The sequence below is a fragment of the Sminthopsis crassicaudata genome, chromosome 3 (assembly GCF_048593235.1).
Source record: "Sminthopsis crassicaudata isolate SCR6 chromosome 3, ASM4859323v1, whole genome shotgun sequence".
NCBI lineage: Eukaryota > Metazoa > Chordata > Mammalia > Dasyuromorphia > Dasyuridae > Sminthopsis > Sminthopsis crassicaudata.
Genome location: NC_133619.1, coordinates 575778647 through 575806429, shown reverse-complemented (window position 1 = coordinate 575806429; position 27783 = coordinate 575778647). Strand labels below are relative to the sequence as shown.

The following is a 27783-nucleotide window of genomic DNA, read 5'->3' as shown; positions in this document are numbered from 1 at the left end:
TTGAGAGGAAATTGCAATGTTTATTATTATTATTTGAGGATGCTTAACATACAACTAATTTGGAATTATTGAGAAGTGATCAAGTAGAAATATAGCACCTATCATTTTATAAATTACTTGAACTTTCTACTGTACCTGAAGGAACAAAGATCTTAATGACAAAAGTGAGCCTCATCTATTCTGAAAAGGTTCCTGCTAATGTTCATGGAAAATCTAGTTACCACACTGGAATGAAAACCCTACATGTTCCTCACCATTTTTGCTACTTCCCAGCTCCCCAACCCCTTACTCCTGACAGCCATTTTAAAAGCACTTTAGAATCTAAGTCATCTTTCCTTGTTACATCTATATCAGCTATGGGGTTACTTATTACTTAATTTGAGTTTTAATGGATCCTAAATGTTCAATTATCTGTTTCTCTACTAAAGCAGATTGGACCTCTCTGAGCAATGGGGCTAAGCCAGGGAATTGACAGTCTCTATCTTTCTGTTTTTTTCTTATGATCATTTTGGCTGACATTGCCTATGCCTTCTAGTATATTCATGGGCAGAGGGAAGACAATGGTGGAATTCTTCTCTGTTGCCACAGTAGCTAAAGTTTGCAGATAGCGCAGCTGAAGAGCTATAGGTGATTCAGACAATACCATGGAGGCTGACTTCAGTGATTTAGAAGCATTCATCTCTCCTTCTGCTGCCAGCACCTAAAGTAGCAAAGGAACATAAAAGCAACATTTACAACTGTGTCTCTGAATTTTATTCATAAGTTTCCATTAGCTCATTGCTGGGCCACTTAGGAATCACCTCTGTTCCATCTTTGGTATTATTTTACAAAGAGATGACTAGAAGATAGAGACTTATTCCTTTGATCATTTATTCTAAGGAATGTTTTTTTTTTTTATCTTGTTGCTGACATCTCACATTACAAGATCTAATTCAAATTCTGTTTACTTTTAATCATGAAGAGAAATGGGTACTTCTGATTCCTAGAGGATACTATCCTTGTCCTGAAACGGTAGAAATGGGCAGATGTAGAGATGGACCTCAAGAGGAACCGAGCTGTAGTTGGTGGATCTAGAATAGTAGTCATTAAGGGATTCCTAGGAGGGACGCAAACCTTAGGGTTATAGCCAGAAGATTGGAAAGAACCCCTAAATAGTAACGTTGAGTCTTGGATGGGCTAGAAGTAAGCAGAGACTCTAAGTCATAGCTCATGATTCTTATGAGGTTTGCAATAAAGAGAGGCCTGGTAAGGATAAAGAGTAGATCTTAGAAGGCATGGCCTTGTAGTTTGGTTAATGTGATCAAGTTAAGAATCTAAAAGACCCTTAGTCATAGTCCATGAATTCTATGGTTCTTGGCAATAAATATGTTTTTCCATTTTGTCTTCATGTTCCTAACACCTAGTATGGTGTCTTGCACACATAGGTATTGAAAAAAAATACTTAATGGTTAAATTGGACTGTATGTTAAAAGTGAATAAAAATATTTAAGTGAAGCTTAAGAACTACTTGGCAGGAAGGGTCTTTTATTTCTCAATTTCCTTGACCTCTCTCCAAACCATTCTCTTTTTTATTTAATTCTTTGTGTATTTCATTTGTTTATTGTATTTATTTCTAGCTCTCTGGCTAGAGGAGGAGAAAATATATGGTGATGTAGAAATAAATAAGTAAACACAATTTTTTAAATAAACAAGAATTGTTCAGGAACTTGATTCACAAGTATTTGTCATTGCTACTGCACTACAGTGTTTCCCTACTTTTGATGTACAAACTCAATACTTTGAAATAGCTGGGGTTCAGCTACTCAGACACTCAGCTAATCACACACCAGATTTATAGTAAAGAAAGATCACAGAATTATTTGTTTTACAATAAAAACATGCAAAGAGGTAGGAGGGCTTCTATACTCTTTAGTTCCTAGGAATACAGAATACAAACCACAAAAAAGTGGTAGAATTGGAGAGGCTTGAGTTTGCTCCCAATTTCCTAACCATTCTAGTCTAGACTATGTTGAGCAAAGAAGTTATGGAGCAGATGTGGAGCAGTATAATTTAATTTTGTTCTTGGGTGGACTGATCTGGAAGCCAGTAGAGGGTCTCTCAGAAAAGGAGGACATAAAGTCCCTTCTAAGACTTTAGCAATGAGGTCTTAGGATTCTAGAGTCCAGATTCTTAAACTATGGTTCATAACCCTATATGGAGTCTAATAATTGAATGTAGGGGTTGCAAAATTATGATTTATTATCAATAAATTTTTGATTTATATTATTATTTTATATACCTATGTATCTGGGGTCATCTAAAAATTTCTCAGGCAAAAAAAGGATCATGAGAGGAAAAAAGTTTAAAAGCTCTGCTCCATAAAACACATTGCTTTTGACCTTCTCAATAGATGGCTTTTGTTTGTTCTTTCTCTGAAAAGTTTTTTTAACTACCTTGGAAACTGCTTTTGCAGTTGGAGGGGATACAAGTATCCTCCACAAGAATATGATTTTTAAATGAATTGTTTGAACCTTCATCCTCTGAGTAACCAATTGTATCAGATACAGGAAAAATGTAAGAAACTAGTTGTGACTAGACCTCTGTTTAGGTGTTAATATTAGTGAGTATTTTTATCTCTTATGCTATCTGTGTAACATTTCTTTAAGTAGTGCTAGACTTCATTTTCTCCAGGCCCAGAGGCAAATTTTTATTAAGCACTTTATTAAGTGTAAGGATACGGTTTCCATAAAACAAGAGAAGGGAATTGCAAGGGTCCTTTAAATGGGCGGCCACAGTGCAATAGGAGATTTGAGTGGCCCAGAAGTAATCTCTGTGGATATAGGACTGCCCTGTGGGTGGGATCCTGGCCATATTGAGATAGCTTCGTAATGGATGACGGCTCTCTTGCTGGTTGGCTGTGTGTGTGACCTCACAGGCCCTTTATAAGCCCACTACTTGCAGCCAGTCGCTCTCCTTAACCTGCCTCCCTAGCCTGGGGTAGCTGAGCCAAACTGATGGATAGCCCAGAGAGGTAAGGAGTTTGGTAGTGAACATGTGGGTCTTCAGGCCAGGTGTTCACTAGGAGCTAACAAGTCAGGGCATTATGTGAGTAGGTATAATAAAGGCTTTTAAGATTACACATGGCTGTTCTTGAGCATGCTACCGGTTATTAAACTATAGACTCAAGAAATCATGGCCAGAGACTTTTGAAGGCCTCAAGAGGAAGCAAGCCGGGTAGAGTTGATACTGCAAAGGTCAGTGGTCAAAGGTACTCTGTTGGGCATAGGGTAGACAGTAATTGTAACTGCTAGGAGGGCATGTTACAATTAAGAATATCAAAAATAGCTAACATTTATGTAGCACTTTAGGGTTTGCAGATCAATTTACATGTTATCTCATTTGATCCTCACAATAATCCTGAGAGGTTGTATTATTGTTATCCCCAATTCAGATAATCAAACTGAGGTGAAATTAAGAGGCTTGCTGAGGGTCACACAGTTAAATAGTAGAATTACTTTTCATCATACCATCAATTTGTTTCATTTTCTCCATGATCCTCAAATTGGAGACTGGCTGCTAAAAATGAATGGCCCTTACCTTGGCTCTAGCCTCCCGTGTGGCCTCAGCTTCTGCCGCCATTGACCTTTGCAACTGCAAGGGGATCCGGACATCCTTTATTTCCACTCGGGCCACCTGGATACCCCACAGCTCAGTAGCATCATCAAGTAGTGTCTGTTTCAGAAACAAGAGAAAGAACAATGCCTATCAGAAGATATATCACCAAGTGGGTGTATTTTTCACGAGCTCTATACTTACAAGAATTATTCCCCTCCTTTTTTTCTCCTTTATTACTTATTACCCCTCTTTAGGTTTGGCAGCCTCATTATTACTTTATCTGATTCAGTTTGGTTTATGACTAAGAAATTTTTCAAAAAGGTTGAAATTTCACTGGGCTGATTCTTGGAAGGACTAATGTGATCTAAATTGTCCTGCAGGATAATGCTCAACATTCAGTTTTGAATACTTTTCACAAATATCAGGCCACAAGGAAAGTTATTTAAGGCGTTGAAGCTCTCTGCTTCCTTTGTTCCTCTTTTCCTAACTCATCCTAAACTTTCCTAATCTCTTCCAAGTGGGCAAACCATTAAGAATAATTCACAAGTCACAGAGTAAATCTCTATAATAGTTTACCCTGAAATAATGAAAATAAAAGAAATTAAAAACTTCTTCAGAACAACTAATGTTTATGTAATGCTTAAAGTTTTGCAAGACACTTTAAAGATAAAGGGTTTCCTGAAAGGATTAAGATCTTATTATCCCCACTTTACAGAAGATTAAAAAAAGCTAAGGCTGAATTAAGTTAGGTGACTTGCCCAGAGTTACTTTGTGACTCTGAATCTGATACTCTTATCTATATACCATCTCATCATTGCTTCTTGGGTAGTCCTTAATTTATAATTTTAAATGAAATAAATGAAACATTAAGGTCTGAAAAATCATTGGAACTATCCATTTTCATAATCCTTCCCCAATAGACTTTATGATTAGGAAAGAGGGAAAAAACTCCAGAATGAAGCCTATGGACCTGAAAACCACTTATCTTATATATGAATATATGGATAAATAGAGGTAAAGTGAGAGAGAAACAGAGAAAGATGTGTGTGTGTGTGTGTGTGTGTGTGTGTGTGTGTGTGTGTGTGTGTGAGAGAGAGAGAGAGAGAGAGAGAGAGAGAGAGAGAGAGAGAGAGAGAGAGAGAGAGAGAGAGAAGACTACTCAAAGTATAAAATGCAGATTGTTGATTCTGTCTATACTTACTTGGATGCTATGAGCAATGACTTCTCTGCCAGCTAAGATTTGGGACAAAGTCTGTGTCCCTAAGACATTCCTCAAAGTGGTCTGGGCTAGTAAGAAGGTGGCCTGGTGAACATCATTGACATTAGCCACAGCAGAAACAGCACTGTGGATTCGATAGTAGACTACTCCATCCACTTGGGTAGTTACAGAATCTCTGGTGAGGATCTGTTCAAAAAGAAGAGAGAAAACATCAAGCTTTTCTGATTCTGTATTTTTATAAGAGGTCATGTGATTTTAGTCTTTCATCCAGATTTGTGGGTTAGAACAGCTGAATTTCAAGCTTCTATATTTCCTAACAATTTTCTATCCCTTTTCTTCTCCTCTATCTACTACCTTGGTAACCAATTTTGCAGGAAAAAGAAAAAGGAGAGAGAGACAGGTAGACAGACAGACAGAGACAGAGACACAGAGAGAGACAGACAGACAGACAGAGAGAATGTGTATATTTGTAGAATTTTGGAGCTGGAAGGGATTTTGAGAAGTCATATTCTAATCTCATTTAACTAATAAAGGATCTAAGTTACAGAGAGATTAATTAATTGATTTAAATCTAAGCTTGCACAACTAGCTAAATTCAGATAATCTGGCTTCTAGTTTGGTTATAACATATCACATTATGTACATGGTCTAGAGTTGGTGAATTTCATTTTCATGGTAAATCATTCTACTTCAAAACAATAATAAGTCATAACAATATTATTTAATTTTTATGGGTCCATTAAGAGATATAAAACAAGTTTTCCTGATTCCAGCATTTGATACTTAATTTATCAATTCAAGAAACAGTTTTGCAGCTTCAAAACGTAGATACATTTAAAGTTGCTTATTAAGGCCATAAGGTGGCACTAAAGATCATGCTGCATTTTTGGCTAAAAGAAAAGGTTTCCCCCAGAGAGGTGAGATAGATTTGGATTGAATTGGCCTCTTATTTTGGTATTTTGTAGATAAGATTCCCCAGTATGTAACGTCAAGGAAGAAACTGAAAAATGCTATCTCACAAAAATAGAGGTTTTTCCCCAAAAAAGGTGAAAAACATTCCAGTTTTGATAGTACTTTTTTTTTTATTATTATTATTTTAGGGAATAAGCAAACTCATTGCCCACTTGAAGAACAGACATAGCAAAGGAGACATCCTAGCCTGCCATGGGGCAACCTTCTGTTGCCCTAGTTTTCCTATTAATCCACATGTGATTTTCTGATTTGGATTCAGAGAGTTTAGAAAACCTTAGTTTTGCTTCTAGATTATAGGTCTCAGAGCTAAATTCATTTAAAATGTCTTGAATTAGGAATCAAGAAAGAAATTACTGAAACTGCTCAAGTTTACTTGTTTGCTTTTCAGAGACATTCTATATATTTGGAAAGAACAAAAATAAAAACAAAAAAGACAACACAAAAAATCAGAAAACTTCCTAAGGTGGGAAAATGTTATTAATATTGTTATTATTGCTTGGGTAAAAGTTAGGGGAAGTTTTAAAAGTTTTCTTTCAGAGACAACTTCTGTATTTTTATTCAATTCCTCTCAAAGCATATTGAAGAAATTGTTTTTCAAAAGTGGAGGAGAGTTCCCTGTTTACCAAATAGAATATTATTTTTTTGAATGACAAACATCCCTATAAGTTTTATCCTGTAATACTTCAATTGTAATTGTAACACTCTACTACTATATTCCCTCTACTACTACAGATGCTATTTTATCAATTATTTATTGCTGATTTTCACAGATTGCCATGAGTAACATGAAAAAATATTCTACAATCAATCAGGTGGTAAAATTAGCCTGGCTAGTCCTGGGACCACTTATATGCTGATTCTGGTAACTTTCCACCTGGAGAGAACTTTCCAGAATTTGTCCTCTTTTTTGTACACCTTTTCGAATTTAAGTTAATGTGATCAGAGCTCCATTGAAGGGAAAGGGTCAGACCTTCCAGCAATATGGAGTTAATAATTCCATTGTACTCTGCTATCTATATTTATCTATAATACTGAGTTCAAGTTTGGGCTCATGGTTTAAGAAAGATACTAATTAAAAATAAGATTAAAAAGGATATTGATACACTGAAAAAGTCCAAAGGAGAGAAACCACAATGGTGAAAGAAAGACTGTGATTTCATGTTAGAATAAAATGAAGGAATTAACCATGTTTAACTTGCTGATGAAGGTGAGAAAAACTTGGGATGAGGATGGAGAAGGTTGAGAAACATCTTCAAATACTTAAAATTACTGTCATATGGAAAAGGTTCAAAAGGAAAAAGTTCAGTTTCACCCCATAGGAATCAGAGCAATGGGTAGAAATTTCCATGGCTAACTTAGGCTAAACATCAGGGGAAAATTCCAATAATTACAGTCATTCAAGTAGAATGATTTGCCTCAAATAAGATGGGTCTTCCTCATTTCCAAGCTGAAGCTGAGTGACTATTTGTCAGCACTTGTCATGCCTCCAAGATCTGTTTTAAGTATAGAGCAATGATACAATAATTCTATATTGTAGTAGGGATTTTTTTTTACATATAGGTAAAAACTAAATGACTACTGAGATCACTTTCAATTCTAAAATTCTGTAATTTTGTGACCTCAGAATCACCTTCATGGAGCAAACATCAGAGCACAGTTGCAAGAAAACTTCACTCAGTCAAAAATAACTCACATTTCTATGGTACCTTAAGATTCGAAAAGTGCTTTCATCAAACAACCAGGTGAGGTAAATTACTTAATATTAGCTCCATTTAGCAGATGAGAAGATACTCAGAGAGGCAGTGACTATTTGCCACTGAAGGGTAAAAAGTACTAGACTGGGCATGGGGGTCCAACCGGGATCTGTCCTTAATTGATTCTAGGACTTTAAACAAATCACTTCATTTCCCTGGACATTTGTTTTCTCATTTACATAGAGAAATAGATAAATAGATCTCTATCTATATATCTCTATGTATAAATAAGTAGATAAATTAGATGATCCATGGACATTATTTTTCTCACTTGTGTAAGCATATACACATATAGATATAGATAGATAGAAAGTTATATGTGTGTATGTGTATATATATATATATATATATATATATATATATATATATAGAGAGAGAGAGAGAGAGAGAGAGAGAGAGAGAGAGAGAGAGAGAGAGAGAGATTAGGTGATCCCTAAAATTCCTTCCAGATCTAAAATATTATGATTCTAAAAAAATTTATTTGAAATTTTTAAAAAATGTCCTATATTTTAGAAGTTCTAATTATAAATTAACTCCTAATTTGTGTAAAGTGTTTTGTATTTCTCCAATTTCAATTTCTGTGGAAATCTAATATTTCCTATATTAATTTAACAAATGAGAAAGGAAACTATTGACTGATAACTATGTATTTTTTTTCTCCTTTCTAATTGTCTTTCTCTAGGGTCCTATTATCTTTTTATTCCTATCTGCAATTGATTCTTTTGTCCTACTCTTAATCTTGTTGGATCTTTATATAAAAGATTCTAGAATCCTGAACCCAACAGTGTTGGGAATAGCAATGACTCTTCACCATTGGCCCAGCTTCCAGCCCCATAGGTTCTGTTGCCATGACTCAGAAATTTCTGTGGAGGAGGTCAAATTCCTTTCCACCCCAATACTAATTATTGAGCCAGCAGATGTTAAGTAAGGCCAACAAAGTCCTGAAAATAGTATTACCCTCTCTGGTCACTGGTCATGCTGCTCCCAGCCTCAGCTATCATCCTGGGAAACGATCTCTGCAGAGATAGTTGAAACTCCTTCTATAATTGCTGTAATTTGCAACAACTACATTTACTTACAACCCAGAAAAGAAAGTTTTTGTTGACAAAATCCTTGGCACTATTAAATAGTCAATAAGATATCTATGATTTTATCAGTGGAAATAATATTAATGATGATATAGTATCACCTGCTCTTCTGATATACTTTGAAAATTATTGGCTGACTTGTAGCCAAAACCTTCTATATACATATCTCCCCATCATTAGAATGTGTGTTCCTTGAAAGCAAGGATTGTCTTACTTATATCCCCAGCTCTTAGCACAGTGCTTTTTATATGACAAGTTTAATAAATGCTTTTTTCTTTCATTCAAAAGAACAGAAAGAACCTTTGAAATTCACAAGAGCTATGGATGTCAAACGTTGACAAAGCAATAATGGGTAGAAGCCATGTTGCATTTATTACCTTGCGATTGGTATATTCTCAAGCAAACTTAAAAAGACAATGCAGTGGTTGAAGACTTTATGAAAGTAAAATTGCCCAATCAAGTTAAGAAAAGCTTCTAGAAATTTCAATATATTAGAAGAATTTGACTTTGTGTTACTAAGAAAAATTAATCCTGAATGATTGGTACTCTTGTGGGGGGATGTTGCAGGTAACAGTTCGGAGATCAACTTTGACAAAAACATCTACACATGGTAGCACCAGGATCAGACCTATTAAAAAGAAGGCATATTTCAAAATGTTTTTCTGGGTATTCAACATATATGTATGTGTGTGTATGTGCATGTGTGCATGTGTGTATTTAAGCAAACAGCCACATCAACAAATCCCTTGAAGTTAAATTGGGATTCCAAAAGCTCCCATGACTTTCTTATATCAACCATTGTTTTATTGACTATGGCCACCAAAGATCCCTAAAATTTATTTTGATACTTTCTTCCTGGTTTGGGGATTTCTGCTTTCTAGAACTCCAGAATAATTTTAATGATAACTATCTGAGGAAATATTTCATTATAAATCCATATGAACAGCATATTACTGGCCTTTAGTACAATAGACTGTTTCTATGGAAAATTCTTTCTCAATCACCACTATATTCAATAGAAGAACATGACTGTGGAAACCTTTCTGATAGTCTACATTCCCTAAATCCCCATTTTATTACAGAATTAAGGTTCTTCCACAGTTGTCTTTTACTTTAAGCCTCCTGAGCGGGAAATGATATCTGTAATTTCTTTTTCATTTATATATTTTAATCAAAAGAAGCAAAATAACATGCTAGAATAATAGTAGTTTATATTTACATAGCATTTTAAGATTTATAAAGATTTACACGCTTTTCACAAATCATTGAAAAGCATATGGAGCATAATGATTTTGTTACTGGCAGGGATGCAAATGAAATGTTGCTTTTTCTACTCTGCCTCTCCAGCTTGGGCAAGTGAATCTCCTAGTATGTTTTGCTGTACTCTGCAGTACTCTGCTGTACTCTGAAAACTATTGACTGACTTGCAGCCAATATACATGTACAACAGAAAGAGAAGAGTTCATTTAAAGAAAAGAAGCTTCTTAAATAAGAATCAAGAAATTAAAAAGAAAGACATGATTTGGGGTCTTCTACTAACATTTGCTGGTTAGATGAAGGTGGCTTTGGGTCTGATTCACAAAAAGTTGAAACTGCTTAGACAATAGATAAAAGAGCTTGATTTGGGGCATGCTAAACCTTGAGGAAATTGGCTCCATTTTCCATGTCAGCTAATTAAACCATAAAAAGTAAAGCAACTTGTCCAACATTGCACACTTAATAAAAACTATGATTAACCGTTTTTGCTTCGAGAGCAAGTAGAAATGGCAGAGTATGCTTATGGATTGTCTGTCAGGATACCATGAGATTTTTAGTTGGTAAAAAGAGAGGAAGCCTATGTTTCTACTACCACTGTGATGCTGGAGTCAGGTAGGAGAAGGAACATAGCCCGATAGTCCTTCCTGGGTTTCCTGAATGTCCTGTCCTGGTACTAAGTTTTAGTACTTAGTACCTAGCTCATTACCCTAATTATGGTTCTGCTAATAAGAATCACAATTTGAACCCATGACTTTGGACTCCAAGTTCATTGCTTTTCTACTACACTGAAGTGCCCCCTCACTATTTATTGGGATGCCTGTGTGAGGATTTATTTTGTTTCTGGTGAGTTGTTTCAGTTATGTTTAATTCTTTGTGGCTCCATTTGGAGTTTTCTTGGCCAAACACTGGAACAGTGTGCTATTTCATTCCCCACATCATTTTACAGATGAGAAAACAGGCAAACAGGGTTAAGTGATTTGGTCACGCAGCTAATGTTTAAGTGCCAGATTTAAAGTCAGAACAATGAGTCTTTCTGACTTCAGGTGTAACGCTCTATTAACTGCACCACAAAGTTCCCTCTAGGATTTATAAAAATTTCACAGTTACTAAACTGATGATTTAATGCACTCCTATCATGAATTAATTTTTTTTATTTATTTGGAGAGAGAATTTTCAGAATGAATGCATTAAAAAAAATTGGTGTGGGCACATTGGATATACTGCTCCATTCTTATCATATTACATTATATATATATATATGTTTTGATTCTAAACACCATGAAAATGGCTAATAATCCAATGGGGATAGGAGCATGGAGGGGAATTATTGGTATTCTTTCTTTCTCCACAAAATCCTGATCTTTCAACATTTGTTGTGATTCTCCACAAAATCCTGATCTTTCAACATTTGTTGTGATTTGTCTTGAGAGTGACTGCTTTATGGTGACTTGCTCTGTTGGTGATAGGTAACAGATGGGATACAAAGTGATGTTTAGCTTCAATTAGCCAAAGTGTGGAGTCTTTTCATTAACAATTTGGATGACTTCCCACTGGTCCTCATGGCATTCTGAGGTAATTCATTAGAGACATGTATGACGAGCATAGTTAACTTGGGACATGAAAACCCCTGAGAAACAGGTTCATTTGTAAAAGATGGTTTTTCCTTCCAGCATACTACATGCGAGAACTATTCTATTGTTCCCCAGATCAAGCTTTGTTTTATTTTTCGGTCTTACCCTGCCAAGTTAGAATGATTCTGTTGCCCTATTCCAGAGTGATTAACTAGAGTACACATTTTAGTTGTGGCAGTTCTATGCCCCCTCTTTTTTTCAGACTCAGAAATTCATTTCTTAAACCTTTGGTCCAGAGATTCTGAACCTTTTTTCATGTGTTGGTCTGGTAAAGTCACTAAACCCCTTCTCAGAATAATATTTTTAAATGAATAAAATACATAGGAATACAAAGGAAACCAACTATATTGAAATATAGCTATCAAAATAATTTTAAACAGAAAAACAAGTTTATGAATCTGAGGCTTAGTACCCTTGTGGATTTTTCAAAGTATATTTTTAGAAAGGGGGGGTGGTAAAATTATAATTCTTTTCGCTCTGGTGATTCTAGTATTAATTTGGATGTGTCTATCCTCTTAGTAAAAATCTCACATATAAAAGTATCCTCCATTTATTTAGATATTTATTTATTAGATGTTTAGCTACAATTCTTCACTAGATTTATAAGTAAAAATTTTTTCTACTTACTTGGCCTCTTGGGAAAATCTCCTAAGATGGTATTCTGATGGAGCTGTAATTAAGCTAAGACCATCATCCCAGAGACCATATTTCACTTTAACCTAAGCTTCATGTGATATGTGATATCCTCCTTGAAAGACATGCCTCTCTCTTGATATGTGTTTATTACACCCTCTCACCTTTAACTTCTTACCTCTACCTCTTCCCAGTGTTTGGCAATTGTTGTACATGTGCCACCAAAAATGGTGCTAGATCCCCTGGGAGATGGGCTAACTCCCCCTTGATATAGTGACACATAAGCAGAGCAGATTATCCTCATCTCATCTACCCAACACATATATACATACCTTTAAATGAATCAGCCCAGAGTGCCAGGATTCATAATTGGAGTCCTGATTGCTTGATATCTTTCTTCTTTGACACTCATTTGATTTGTCCTATGAGGAGGGCACCTCTTAAAGTAATATTCACCCTGTTCAAATAGTCTGACCCAGACCATACCTTTATCAAAGCTCTGAATTGTAACCTAGTTACCCAAAAGTTAAAAGTTTAAGAGAAGCAGCTTACTCTCTCTAGTCATTTTTGTTTTTCCTAAAGGCACATGTCCAGTGGGAAGTAGGAAATGGCAAAAAAAAAAATGGGTTAAGCCCATATGATTTACCCAGAGACATCAAAACCCTTGGCTTGAACAAGACCACTAAACAGCTCAAAGGGACATTTAGCAATCATTTTAAATAACTTCATGGGCGCAATATTTCCATTTCAGTGTCTATGATTCTCCAGGGAGTCCTACCTTTGAGTGGTATTACCAAAACTGTCAACAGAGCTTAACTGCAGGAAATATTTTTTCTTACCTGGTCCTTTTGCTTTTTTTGCTTGGATTCGCCCAAGTCGGAACACAACAGCTCGTTCATACTCTTTAACAATCTAAGAGAATAGTAGAGTGGATTTAGCTTTAATGTTGTCATTCAGCAGCTTTTAGAAGTAATCCCTATTATTTCCCCAGAGTGTTACCTTTAGGCACATCCATATGGAGAAAGGAAAGGTGATAATCATCAACAGGAAAGAAAGGGAAACCAGGAACCATCCACAAGCCCCAATGGTTTTACTGTGGGCATCTATTGAATGAGTAGGAAACAGGTTATTGCTATTGTCCATTAATGAGCACTGACATCTTAAATAGCTGCCATCCAGTGGAGATGGTATTCATGTAAGTGGATAGATTCACCCAATTCTGCTAAAGTGACATGTTTAGTCTATTCAAAATCAGAAGTTCACTTTCATATAGGGCTTTATTATCAATGCATTTTTCTTACAATTGTATAAAATTGATGGATAATGTTACACCCAATTTGATTCAATTCAATTTTCAAAACATTTATTAAGTATATATAAGAAGTGGTGTACTAAGAATTAAGGATATGAAAGCAAAAAAAAAAAAAAAAAAGAAAATCCATTCAGATACTTACATTCAACTGGGGGAATATGACACATATACAAATAAGTAAATACAAAAGATTTAAATAGGGAGGAAATTTGAAAAGGGAATAAGAGAATATAGGTTTCACTTTTACAATAAGATCTCTGAAAAGAAAATAAAATGTATAGATACACAATGGAAAAGTAAATGGCTTCAAGTTTTCTACCAGACAGAAATACCAGACTCTATATACTATTTCACAGATGAGGAAACAGGTTCACAGAGGTTAAAGTGACTTGATTGAAGTCATAAAGACAATAGTGACAGAACTAGAACTCCAATTTCTAAGTCTATGGCCATTTCTAATCTACTATAACATTTTTTGAGGGGGTTTCTTTTGTAATGTTAACTTGAAAGCAAGGGTATACTTCCTGTTTGATTTCCACACTTAGCGCCAAAATATTTCTAAATTATAAATTTCAATGATCTTTTTTCAGCATTCACCCTCCTTGATTTTTCTGCAGCACGTGGCAGGTCAAACTATATTCACCTTTCTTGACATTCTGCTCTCTGTGGCACTATCTTTTCTTATTTTTCCTTATCATGTATTTATATGTGTGCATTATTATCTACCACAATGGTCTGCATACAATGGATGCCAAATAAAATTTACCATGTATTAATATGTATGCACTGTAATATGAATGTACTGCATTCAATAGATGTCTAATAAATGTTTAGTATGTATTTATATGTATACATTATTGTCTAATATAATGCTCCACACAAAATATATGCTTACTATATGAATTATATGTTTCATTGCACTTAAGCCTGAATTTAGTTCTCTCATAGAGAAAATGAATGTTAATATGTTAGGTTTAGTTCCTCCTACAGTAGTTATTTTGCTCCTCTACTGATAAAAGCTGAGCCAACTCCTCTTCCTCATTACCTGCATGGGATGGATAGAAGGCATAAGGGTTCAAATGGGAAAACATCAAGCAGGAATTTCTAGCTGGAGATGCCATGTGGGAAAGGGCAGGTGCCTAGCACACCCAGACAAAGCCACCCTAGGGAGTACTGAAACAAGGAGACAGAGATATGTCTGGATACTAATGTATAGATGTGAACCAGCCCAAAGTTTCTGCTTCTTCTATTTGGAGATTAAAAAACCTACCAAAGGCTGATAAAAAAATATTGAACCTATAATACAGTGGGGTGGCAATTACATTTAACTATGCAGGGATTTCACTAATTCATACACTGCGTTCTCTTGGACTATGAGCTCAACCTCTGGGGAGGTAAACAGAGCTCCCTAGGAGGTATCTCCTCAACTTATCTACTAAGGACTATGGTCATTTCTTTGTTCTTTACTTCTTAAATAAATCTGTTCTATTTTTAAAGTCTTTGTTAGTTTGGATGCTTACAAAGGAACTAAAGGTCCTTTGAGAGACATGAGGCAGATTCTTATGTTTCCAGGAAAGATATTCTATTCAAGAATGAAACAGTGGAATACAGGAGGCACTGTGACCCAGTTAAAATACATTGTCTTAGAGTAGTTTTAAGTTTTTAAAATAACAGAAAACTGAACTACATTTTTGGAAGTACCCTATCTATTCTGATGAATTAACAATTTCAGTAAAAACAGCATACAGGTTTGGGATTCAAGGACGAAATACAATTGTGGCAAAGAAAGTTAACAATACATCAGGTGGTTTTTATTTAAGGATAAAAAATAATGTAACAGTATACTATCATGTAAAGATATATAATAAAGATGTAACAATAAATCATGAGTATAATTTTCAGTTAGGGAAAAATGTTCTATATGTGGATATCACAGAACACAGTACTTCCTCTGGTAAAAAATGGAATTTTGCATGACCTTTGTGATGAGATGCGTCATAATTTTTATTATATAACAGCTGGGCCAAGTTTCAAGAAAAAGTACTCTTATTTTAAAGGAAAGGATATACAGAAATAATAATACCTACTCATATCAATGGAGGGAATTTTCCTGGGGAAAAACGGAAAAGATACAAGAGGGAAACTTCAAGGAAAGATTGGAGTCCAGAGAGAAGAGTAAAGAGATGAGTCCAAATTTTTTAAAAGTTATATTTCAAGTATTAAAGAAAGAAAAAGTAGGAAAAGAGTTAAGGTAATGCAATAGGAGCATCAAGTATTAGGAATATTATTATTCCTATTTATTATGATTAGGAAGAGAGTTCTCAAAGAGGGAAGAAGATAGGTGATAAAACTATGAAATTTCCAGCACAGTCAAGGAGGCAGGGAGAGAGGACTGAAAAGAAGGGAAGGGAACATTATAAAAGATTGTCGGTAGGGAAAAACAATAAAAAGGAAAGTTGTGATAATGTTCAATAAAAGTACTTTGGAGAAGCATTTCTGTAAATATAGACAATCTGTAATTGATTCTAAATTGCTGTGGTTCATTCTCTCAAGGAGAAAGAAGGATTATGCTAAGATGATAATTTGTTTGTTTGGTTTTGGAGGTAATTTGGGTTAAGTGACTTGCCCAGGATCACACAGCTAGTAAGTGGTAAGTGTCTGAGATCAGATTCAAACTAAAGTTTTCCTGATTCCATAGCTGGTACTCTATTCACTAGAGATTTATTTATTTAGTTAGGTTATTTTTGTTTTTACTAGATGGAAGAGGAGATTCTTTGATTCAGTCTCTACCTAGTCTTAATTACTTAATCAGATTGAGACCTGTTGAAGACCTTAGCTTTAAAAGGCCAACATCTACCGTTTCATCCAGGGCCATCTCCAGTGGTCCTGACCTACATCTGACCATTGGACCCAGATGGCTCTGGAAGGGAAAGTGAGGCAGGTGACCTTGCCCCAGGCCTCCCTCACTTAAAATCAAATAACTAGTATGTCATGGCATCACCTCCATGATGTCATGGTCCTCTTCAAGAATGAAGAACAAACAACCACAGATATGAGGTTAGAACTGGGACTGCTTTGAAAAGGATTAATAATTAGAATAAATTTTCATACCGTTTTGTTTTTACTCCAAGGAACAAGGAACTTTTGGGACCCAGCCCAGGTTTAACTGAGATGAGGACTCATTAGGGAACACTGATCCTAGGGACTGAACTAACTCTGAGTTCACTCTTTCTAAAAACCAAGATAGAAAAGAAGAGAGCCTGCCCCTAAGATGTTGAGGGGAAATGTATATTTATTTTTGCTAAATTAAAAAAGCATTTTGTACAAACAAAACTAATGCAAACAAGATTAGAAGGAAAGTAACAAATTGGGAAAACATTTTTGCAGTTAAATGTTCTGATAAAGGCCTCATCTCCAAAATATACAGAGAACTGACTTTAATTTATAAGAAATCAAGCCATTCTCCAATTGATAAATGGTCAAAGGATATGAACAGACAATTCTCAGAGGAAGAAATTGAAACTATATCCACTCACATGAAAGAGTGTTCCAAATCACTACTGATCAGAGAAATGCAAATTAAGACAATTCTGAGATACCACTACACACCTGTCAGATTGGCTAAGATAACAGGAACAAATAATGGTGAATGTTGGAGGGGCTGTGGGAAAACTGGGACACTGATACATTGTTGGTGAAGTTATGAACGAATCCAAACATTCTGGAGAGCAATTTGGAACTATGCCCAAAAAGTTATAAAACTGTGCATACCCTTTCATCCAGCATTGCTGCTATTGGGCTTATACCCCAAGGAAATACTAAAGAAGGGAAAGGGACCTGTATGTGCCAAAATGTTTGTGGCAGCCCTTTTTGTAGTGGCTAGAAACTGGAAAATGAATGGATGCCCATCAATTGGAGAATTGTTGGGTAAATTATGGTATATGAATATTATTGTTCTGTAATAAATGACCAACAGGAGAAATACAGAGAGGCTTGGAGAGACTTACATCAACTGATGCTGAGTTAAACAAGCAGAACTAGGAGATCATTATACACTTCAACAATGATGCTGTTTGAGGATGTATTCTGATGGAAGTGGATATCTTCAACATAGAGAAGAGCTAATCCAATTCCAATTGATCAATGATGGACAGAATCAGGTACACCCAGAAAAGGAACACTGGGAAATGAGTGTAAACTGTGAGCATTTTTTGTTTTCCTCCCCAGGTTATTTTTACCTTCCAAATCCAATTCTTCCTTTGCAATAACAACAACAACAAAATTCGGTTCTGCACATATATATTGTACCTAGGATATAATATAAGATATTTAATATGTATGGGAATGCCTGCCATCTAGGGGAGGAGGGTGGAGGGAAGGAGGGGAAAAATTTGGAACAGAAGGGAGTACAAGGGATAATGTTGTAAAAAATTACCTATGTATATGTACTGTCAAAAAATGTTATAATTGTAAAATTAATAAAAAATAAAAACAATAAATTAAAAAAGCAAAAAAGACAAAGGAAAAAAAATGAAAGAGGAAGGATAAAGAAAAGGGAAAACTCAACAAATATTTGGTTCCTAAATACATCACAGTAAAGCATTATAAAGTAAGTTAGCCAAAATTCCTGGAAAATGAAGAATGTGCTAAGCTATGTTTACAAAGAAAAAATTTGTGAGATTATTTTAAAATGAATGGAGAAAGAGAAAGAAAGAGAATCAAGGCTTTGCAAATAAAGCCTATCTATGTTAACAAAAATGCAGAAACTTACAAATGTATAAAAGAATTGAAAACTAATCAGAAAAAAGTTAAGCAAAAGAAAACAATGAAAAGTTGAAAATACTGAATTGATAAGAAATGCACATAAAATCTATGAAAACTTTGCAGTTTCTCAAAATCCCTAATTTCCTTCATAGATGGTGCAAATATTTCTTTTTGCATTAACAGCTAACACCCCAAATTACTTTGCATTTATTTTTACATATGTATTTTTATTTTATTTTATTTTATTTTATCTTTTTTATTTTCAAAACACATGCATGGATAACTTTTCAACAATGAACTTTGCAAAACCCTCTATTCCAGATTTTCCTCTCCTTCCCCCTAATCCCTCCCCAGATGACAAGTAATTCAAATATATTACAAATAGTTATTAATGCACATATCTTCCCCCCATAGAATAGTGAACAACGGAATTGCTTCATTTCTTCTTTTGTCCACAATGTAACATTAAAGAAGGTCTTAATGAAACTTTATTTACTGATAATGAAAAGGAAAGTGAGATGTCTCATTACTTCTAAGTAGAATTTACTGTATTACATCTTGGTTTTGTCATTTGCCACCTGTGCAATCTGTGTAGTCTCCTAAAGAGACCATAGAATTATCACAGAGAACCAAGGGAAGGGACCTCAAAGATAATCAAGTCTACTTTATGGAAAGTGAGGCTCAGAAGAGAGAATTTGAACCAGATCTTATGACTTCAAATTCATAAGTCTTTCTGCATTATATCTCTTGGGCAAATAAATTTATTTCTGTGGGTCTTGATTTCTGTACAATTAGAGATTTTTGGATTAGAATATCTCTAAAAGTCTTTCCCTGTAAGTCCTATGAAATCTATGCATATGATATATAGTTGGAACTGCAGGTTCCAATTGGGGATGGATGGACACATAGTATAAGATAAATGATGATGATAGAAACATCACAAGTTTTGGTCCTCTCAGGATTTCTGGTAGCTCAGAAAGGAAATCAGTCAGACCAATATCCTCCTTGACCAAACCTTGGACTTTTCTGTAAGAGCCACTATTTCCCCTCTGTACTGCATGTGCAATTATTATTATTATTATTATTATTATTATTATTATTATTATTATTATTATTATTATTATTATGTCTGAGGAAAAACAAAACAAAAGCCTCCTTGACCTATGAGAGGATCCCTGGAGTCCCACCAAACTCGTGCGTCATCAATCACCAAGCACAGAACTCAGCTTCGTTACACTCTAAGCCTACAGCAAAGTGAATAAGGGAGAACATGGTTATCTTCCAAGAATTCCACCTGAGCATTAAAATTACCCAGGCTGCTCCTGCTAGGAGAATTGGTGGTGCCCTAGCTTGTCATTAGCATCCCGTTAGAGAGAGGCAGCCAGGCTCTGCTCTGCAGGGAATCAGCAGGGCAGGAACCAGTGGGATCTGCCCAAGTGGGCCATATTCTAGCTGCCTGCAGGAGGGAAAGTGCTCTCTGGCTAGCACATGTTTGTCTTGTCTTTCTTACTTTGGGATAAAATCAGTGAGCAAAGAAACAGAGACTGAATCTGAAGATTAAAATTATTCAGGGAAGGAAATGGGAATCAATCTTGCTATTTTCCCACTTTACAATCTTTCTAAGAAGCTACTAGACATTTCTGATGAAAATCTTAAAATCAAGCTATGATCATTATTATGAGATAGCTATGAAGTGAATAGAATATGATCCTGGACAAATTATTTTAACCTTTGTCTGCCTTAGTGTCCTTATATGTGTAATGGGGATAATAATAGCCCCTGTCTCCTAATGTGAGGATCAAGTGAGATATTATATTTTAAGGCAGTCTGCAAACCATCAAGTGCAATATCAATCCCAGCTATTATTAACAATAATTAACAATTATTATTTCACTTAGTATCTAGGAGGTTGTTGGAACTTCTGAAGTAGAGTGCTTTAGGAAGACGAATTTTGTATCTGTCGGTAGCTTAGCTTGGGGAGCAGGAAGGTTGTAGTTCTTTTGGTTTCTTCCTATTCATATCAAAAAAACTTATCAGTCTTGTTGCTTATTTTCTTTTCCTTCTCCCCTCATGGAAATGAGGAAATGTCCTGTCCTCTCCAAAGCTAAACTTTTCTCCTGGGATTTTGATTCTTCATCCCTTGCCCATCAACTTTCCTTTTTATCTGAGTCATTTTAGTCTCTGCCTCTTCAGGGATTCTTTCCCACACTTAACACACATTTCAAATTTTCCCAGATCCTTGATCAGGATGTTGACAGGACTTGTGGTCTGGAGAAATCCTAGGTGGAGAAATTCCCCATACCAATGCAGGTTTGCATATTCTCTACAATGTATAGTTTTAGAAATTTGCCTTGAATTCTAAGAGATATGTGTCTACATAGATATACACATATACATGTATGCACATATGTAAACATATGCCTACACACATGCATTTATTGTTTTCTACTTTTTAAAAACTTTTGCCCATGGGAGAGTAGAAAAATAAGATGGAGCTCAATGGCAAAGATATATATCTTTTGTAATCTAGTTTCCATGCCTGCCACTTTACAGAAAGTGTCTAAAAGTCCCTAATGATTTTCCAACGGCCATGTGTTCCACTCCTTTTGTTGATGTCCTTCTTGCATGCCTTCTCTCTAGCTATCACTATTGGTAGCCACACTCTTCTTCTTGAGAGTCCTAAAGTAAGGATACCCTCTAATTCTTTAATTATTCCTAAGCTTCCTTTACTGACCCTAGGAGGTGATAAGACAAGTATCTTTTCTCCCTGTACTTTCTTGGCTTTCTTTCCTCTATTTCAAATTTGCTTCTCTTATGTTCTATTCAATTTGTACAATTCAGCTCTGAATATGGCCTCCTCTAAAACACTTAACATTCTAATTTGCATTAAAATTATTTGTGTATAGATAGGTCTTATTCTCTTACTAAAATGTAAGTTCTTTAAGGACAAGGATTATGTTGTTTTTCATTTTTACATGACCATTTCTAATCACATTGCATTGAACATGCAGCAGAAGGCACATAATACTTCTTTGTTTAATTGAATTAGGTATTTTTACTTCTTTATATATGTGTTTATTCCCCTAGCTAGATTGTAAATTCCACAGGAACAGTGATTTTTTATCTCTAGGATTTAAAACTACTTTTTACACAGTTATCACTTAATAAGTAATAGTGGCAACATAAAAGATTCTGTCTAGAGCTTCTACTAGTGCTTAATGGGAGGTAGAAATCTGATAAATGTATCCTGACATGACAGAAAGAAAAAGGTCATCAAACATTTCTGGGTTGGTTATCACAAAGAACATTCAGCTATTACCTATCAGAAGCCAGTGATTTTCCTGAACCACAGGTCTGAATCAGGATCTCATCTACTCAATAATGTCCTGTAGCTCCCTATGTCTTTGAGGACAAAGTAGAAACTCTTTAGTCTTCTTAATCTCCCAGGCTGCCTTGCTACTCTCATTATTATGTAATTTAATTGATGTGGGCTCTCCCTCAATCAGTTCAGATCCTACCCTTCACTTCTGTTAACATGAAAATACACGTCTGTCTCAGGGGTACCAAGGTATACCTTTTGTCCCTTAGCTGTCTGTCATTTTTTTCTAAATGACCAGTTCAACACTGTTTCTAGTCCTATGGGATATGGAAGCTCAAGTACTAAATAACAGGACATTATTCATGAAAGCTCCTGGAAAACACAGAATATGTCCTGTTCATATTTTTTTATTCCCCAACAAGTCCCTAGAGGTGTCTTGTCAATAATGGATGCTTCCTAAGTTTTTTTTTTTTTTTTTTAATTAATTTAAAAGATTTCCTCAGAATAGAATTGTAGGGTCACAGACTGAGAACAAGAAATAATGTCAGAAATCATTTAGGTACCTTATTATAAAGATGAGGAAACTGAGGTTGGGAAAGCAAATTTGCCCAGGGTCACACAAGTAGTAATTGTGGAGGAGAATGTAGGGTAGAACAGAGGAAAATGTAAAGCAATAAAAGTATCCTCATGAATACATGAAGTCTTGGAATTTCAGGAAGGACTTTTTGGTGTGCAACTTATTTTGAAAATAAGACAGGGGTAGCTAGATGGTGCAGTGAAATCAGAGGACCTTAGTTAAAATCCGGTCTCAGACAGTTAACATTTCCTAGTTGTGTGACTCTGGGAAAGTCACTTAGCCCCAATTGCCTCAGCAAAAAAACAAACAAAAAAACAACAACTAAGTTTGCTCACCCCACTGCTTTGGAATAACTTGAAAACTGATTTATAGCTAAAATAAAAAGCAACTGAAACGGTACTCTCAAAATAACATAGAAATTAATTTGGAGGAGAATGGGGGGGAAAAAAACCACCAAACATTCTTTCTTGGGTTGACATAATCATCATTCAAAGTTCTCTTTAAAAATAAAAGTTTCAAATTTATATTAAAAATAATAAACAACCATAAAATAAAGATTTTTACATTCATGAAGCCTGCCAGATAGCTACAACTATTGTGAACTTGTTGGATGAAAAACTACCTCTATACATGTGCCAGCATGCCCAGAAGTTATAGTTCTTGGTGATCTCATTCATAGCAAGGGTCTTCCTTCATGATTTCTCAGTAAACACTCACAAAAGAATCCTGAATGTTTATACCAATCAGACTTCAGCCAACATATGATAGAAACAAGTGTTAACAGTTTTCAGCGTCTGGTGTGATTAAACTATAAGTCTCCTCCCTTCCTTCTCCTCCATTTTAGGCTTTTATCTTAGAGATGAAGGAGTTCATTTATAGAGGGGAAATATTTTAGTTTAACATATTCAACAAAAATTTATGGAGTGACTATCAGAAAAAAGAAAATAGACTAGTCTCCAAGGATCCCAAGAGAGATATCAGACGGCCCTCTTTCTTACAGAACTTAGATATTTAGTACTTCAATGTTTGAAAATTTTCCTTCAATTTTACATTTATTTAAAAAATTTCCCCTACATTAATATATAGACACCTATTCCCTTTTCAGTTTCAAACAGCTATTGTTGTTGTTTTCCTTTGTTTTCAAAGAAGATCTGACACTGGTAGGTCCACTTCATTCTCACTTCTTTTTGCTATTTCCTTTGAGATCTCTGGACTTCTTTGCCTCAAAATGAATTTCAATAATTTTTTTCTAATTCTATAAAGTATCCTTCAATAGTTTTTTTTTTTGAGGGGTGAAGTGTGTGATATTGACTAAATATTCGTTTAGTTCACATTATCATTTTTATTGTACTGATACATCCTGTCCATGAGCAATTGGAATGTGTTTCACATTATTTAGGTCAATATTTCAATAAGCAGTGGTTTACAGTTATATTTATATAGGTCTTGAGTGTATCTTAATGGATAGACTCCCATATATTTTGTTTATTCTATAGTTATTTAAAATGTATTTTCTCTTCCTCTCTCTGCATGGTTTTATTGGTGTTACAAAAGAATGATGACTCGTGATTTGTATAAATTTATGTTATATCCTCCAAAATTGCTGAGTTTTTGCTTCAATTAATTTTAGACCTATATCAAAAAGAAATAAAATAAACAGAAAAAGGTTATATATATACAAAAAATGTTTATAGTCGTTACTTTTGAAGTGACAAAAACAAACAAACAAACCTGGAAACTAAAAGTATACACATTGATTGAGGAATGGCTAAATATGTTCATGTGATGGAATATGATGGAACTTTAAGAAATGAAGAAATAGATAATTTCTAAGTGACAAGAAAAGACATATCACATGATAGCGAGTAAGCAGAACCAAAAAGACAATATATACTGTAATAACAATATTATAAAAATAAACATTGTGAAAGATTTTTAGTAAAACTGGTGAGAAGCTAAATGAGCAGAACCAAGAGAATAATTTATACAACAACAACCCCATAAAGACAAATAACTTTGAAAGCTGTAAGAATTATGGGTAGGCATGATTTCAGAGATTATTTCATGGTTCATTCTATGATGAAACATGCTATCTACCTCCAACAGAAAGGTGATAGATCTTAGATGCAGAATGAGACATCAATTACATATATATGTGTGTGTGTGTATATATATAATATATGTATATATACATATATATATATATATATATATATATATATATATATATATATAGCTATAGTATAAAACCAAAAAGAGAAATTTTTTGCTTGATTATGCATTAAGAAATGTGTTTTTCTTTTCTTTCTTTTTTAGTGGGTGGGGAGAGGGAGAGAAACAGATTTGTGTTCATGCTCTTTTTAAATAGGGAAGTTGGGAGGATGTTTATGGATGTGGAATATTGCATTCCTTTCAGAGAAAATTATGTCATATTTGGTTTTGTTTGGTCATTTTATTTTGTTATAAGAGACCTTTCACAAAATAGAGGACATATCAATAGAATATTTGTTTTGAAAGAAAGAAAACTAAGGTTTACAAGCTAGCCCAAGGTTGCACAGCTTGTAAAAGATAGAACAGAAAACAAACTCAATTCATAGTATCATCTATTCCAAGCTGTAAATCCCAGAGACATCAACTTCAAACCTCTTATTTTAAAGATGAGGCCCAAAGACACAGAAATTTGACCAAGATCACACAAATAGTAAATATCAGAGAACATCTGAACCCAAATCTTTTAGTCCAAATCCAGGACTGCTAACTCCATAGCCAGTACCCTTTTCATTGTCATATCCTGTTATAATTGGCACCACAAAGCCAATAATCCTCCTCCTGCCCAAAAAAAACTTGAAAAAGCATCTTTCAAACTTCACTTGAACAATTCCAGTAAGAGAGTAACAGAGATCACACACCAACTACCTGACTTTGATTAGGTCACAAGCTCTCTGATCCAGTTTCCTTATCTGGAAGATTAGGGGATCAAATTGAATAATTTCTGAAATTCCTTTAGATAATTCTAAACTGGGAAAGTGAATCTTACAAAGATTAAAAGAAGATAACTAAGGAGGAACTCAGACTGAGATGTTTCCTAATTCTCTTTGCTCCTTTCTTTAGAATGAACACATCAATGATCAAGAAAGGATGAAAGAAAGTACAAGTAGAAATCTGTCAGAACAATTTTTCAGGGATGAAGAAAGGTGGAATAAATTATCTCAAGAGAATGGCTTTTTTAACCCAAGCAAGCTTCCCAGGGAATACAATTTTTTCTCTTAGAAAAATGAAGTATATTGGTCTTTCCAGTTTTTAATTTGGGTTCATTCTCAACATATAGTATACATCAATCATGATAGAGAAAGTATTCTCTAGATTTCTTTCCTTTTATCAGTCTTGACTTATGATTCATTTTTCTTTTCATTCAAAAGATAATCAGATGTCTGTCAAACATTGCAGAAATCAGCCACTAATTTTTCCATAAAATTAATGTAAAATTTAACTGTTTTTATACAGATGCAAAAACATAGCAATCCACAAGCTTTCTTCCTCTAATCAGGAAAATTATAGATTTGATCTGACTAGTCTCAAAAGTTCTAAATGAGAGAAAAACCAGGCTTCTTTAGTTAGTAAAATATATGCCACAATCATGTTACATTCAAGTAGTCCCTAATAAGATCATAGATTTAGAAGATAATTTAGAAACTATGGAGTATAAGCCCACCATATGCAGATGAGGACATGCAAGGAGATCAAGTAATTTTCCCAAGACAGCATAGATATTAAATAGCAGAATTGGGATTTGAATTTACAACCTCAGACTCCAGCTCCTGGATTCTTTCCACCTATGCCACATTACTCATTTACAACACTCACTATTCTATTATAAAGTGAGGAAAGAAAAGGAACCTACCAATTAAATTCTCTTTATCCTGTTTTTCAGGGGAGGACACCCCAGAATCCATCACATCCTCAGAGAAGACTTTATCACTATGTCGTTTTGGAGGGATCTGTTATCAGAAAACAGATGAGGTGTGACTGTGAGAGGGTCAGAAAGGAAAGAAGAATGAGTACAGAAGAGATGGTTCTTCCCATTCAAGAGGATCCCAAGGGATTAGTTACCCAGGTGAAGTGAATCTGTTTCCATAAACAAAACCCAAATACTCTTTATTGGTTGAGAAAGAGGACTTGAAGAATGTAATCTACCAGTGAATAGTGATATTTGAAGAAGTATGGATTAAAAAAAAAAGCAGAGAGAAATTTCTAACTGGTCCAGAAAAGTATTATTTTCTCCCCAAATTCATATGTTCTCAACAAGTATTTTAATTTCCTTATCTCTAAATCAAAAAGTCAACAACAAATAATTGCTTAATACATACCAGTCACTAGGCTATGTGACATATTCCTAAATTCTATTTTTGTGGCTTATTCTAACCAAAATAACTTCTTTTTGATTTGTTAATTTGCCCTTCCAATAGCTTCCTTTGGTTTTATTTTCCTCCCCTTTATCTAATTGCTTTCCTTTGAATAAATATTTATTAAATACCTTCTTGATGCTAGCTGATATAATGGGACCCTGAGGATACAAATGAACAAGTCCCAGCCTTCAAGAAGCTTATGTTCTACCAGGAGGACATATAGATAAGTCAATATAAAGTATTGGTTTCTTTGTACTTAAAAAATCAAATCCCTAAAGTTCATTAGTTCTAAGTTCAAATATTAGCATCATTACTTACTATTTATGAAACTAAACACTTTTTTCTTGGCTTTTCTGGGCCTTAGATTTCCTCTTTTATAAAATGAGGGCTTGAACAGAACCACTAAGGTCTCTTCTAGTTCTACGTCTTATAATCCTTATAATCTCTTTTAAGAATTTTAGAATTGATTTTATAACAGGGAGACACTGAAACAAGACTGCCCTCATCAGAGAAGGTACTATTGTCTATGAGCAAAGCAGAATTGAATTAACTCAGAAGAAATGCAAGATGCTCAAAATTAAAGTCCACCTCAAATGTTCATAGGGACTATTTGTGTCCCACCTATGGCAAAACAATCTGAGCTCATATCAGTGTGATCAGGCACAATTGGACACATTATAACCTGACTCTAATATAAGGATGCTATTTTGATGCTCTTCGAGAATGAAGGACAAGAAACAACCAACTAACCAACTAATCAACCAACCAAGCACCCAATACTTTTGAGTGACTTTTCTGTCCTCTGGCATTCAGTCCCTTTCGCCACAAATTCCCCCAAAAGTACAAAAGTTCCACTTTTTTCTGTCAGATATGAAATAGGGTGGAATATTAAATATTTGAACTGTGAAAGGAGAGAGGATGTCAGTTAAAAAACAAAAACAAAAACAAACAAACAAACAAAAAAAAAAAAACAGTTCCCTGTGTTGAATTGATTTGAAAGGATTTTTTCCTCTCTATTCTTATTAGTAATTTCTGGCTAAGGGTGCTGTAGTGCTTCTGGTAATCAACTATATTTTTCCTGCCCACAACCAAATCTCAGTCATTCCCCATTGATTCAAGGATATAGACAGGATGAGGAGAAGTAACTGGGCTATACAAAGTTTCCCACCTCTTATGTGCTTAAGAAGTGTTTGTTTGTTGAATTAGATGCTGTCAAATGTTTATTTGGCCTAGTTTCTCCCTCTTTCCTTTCCTGGG

At 34.8% G+C, this 27783-nt stretch overlaps 1 protein-coding gene across 1 annotated transcript; it reads right to left on the bottom strand.

Annotated features, from left to right (window-relative positions):
- On the bottom strand, window positions 1-26253 carry STOML3 (stomatin like 3). Its single transcript, XM_074297497.1, has 7 exons — window positions 26022-26253; window positions 13148-13251; window positions 12988-13060; window positions 9175-9255; window positions 4796-5001; window positions 3577-3711; window positions 1-700 (listed from the first exon to the last, which is right to left on the bottom strand). Exons 1-7 carry the CDS (start codon window positions 26071-26073, stop codon window positions 479-481), a joined length of 873 nt encoding a protein of 290 aa, XP_074153598.1. The 5' UTR covers window positions 26074-26253; the 3' UTR covers window positions 1-478.
- Window positions 26254-27783: the final 1530 nt, after the last annotated feature.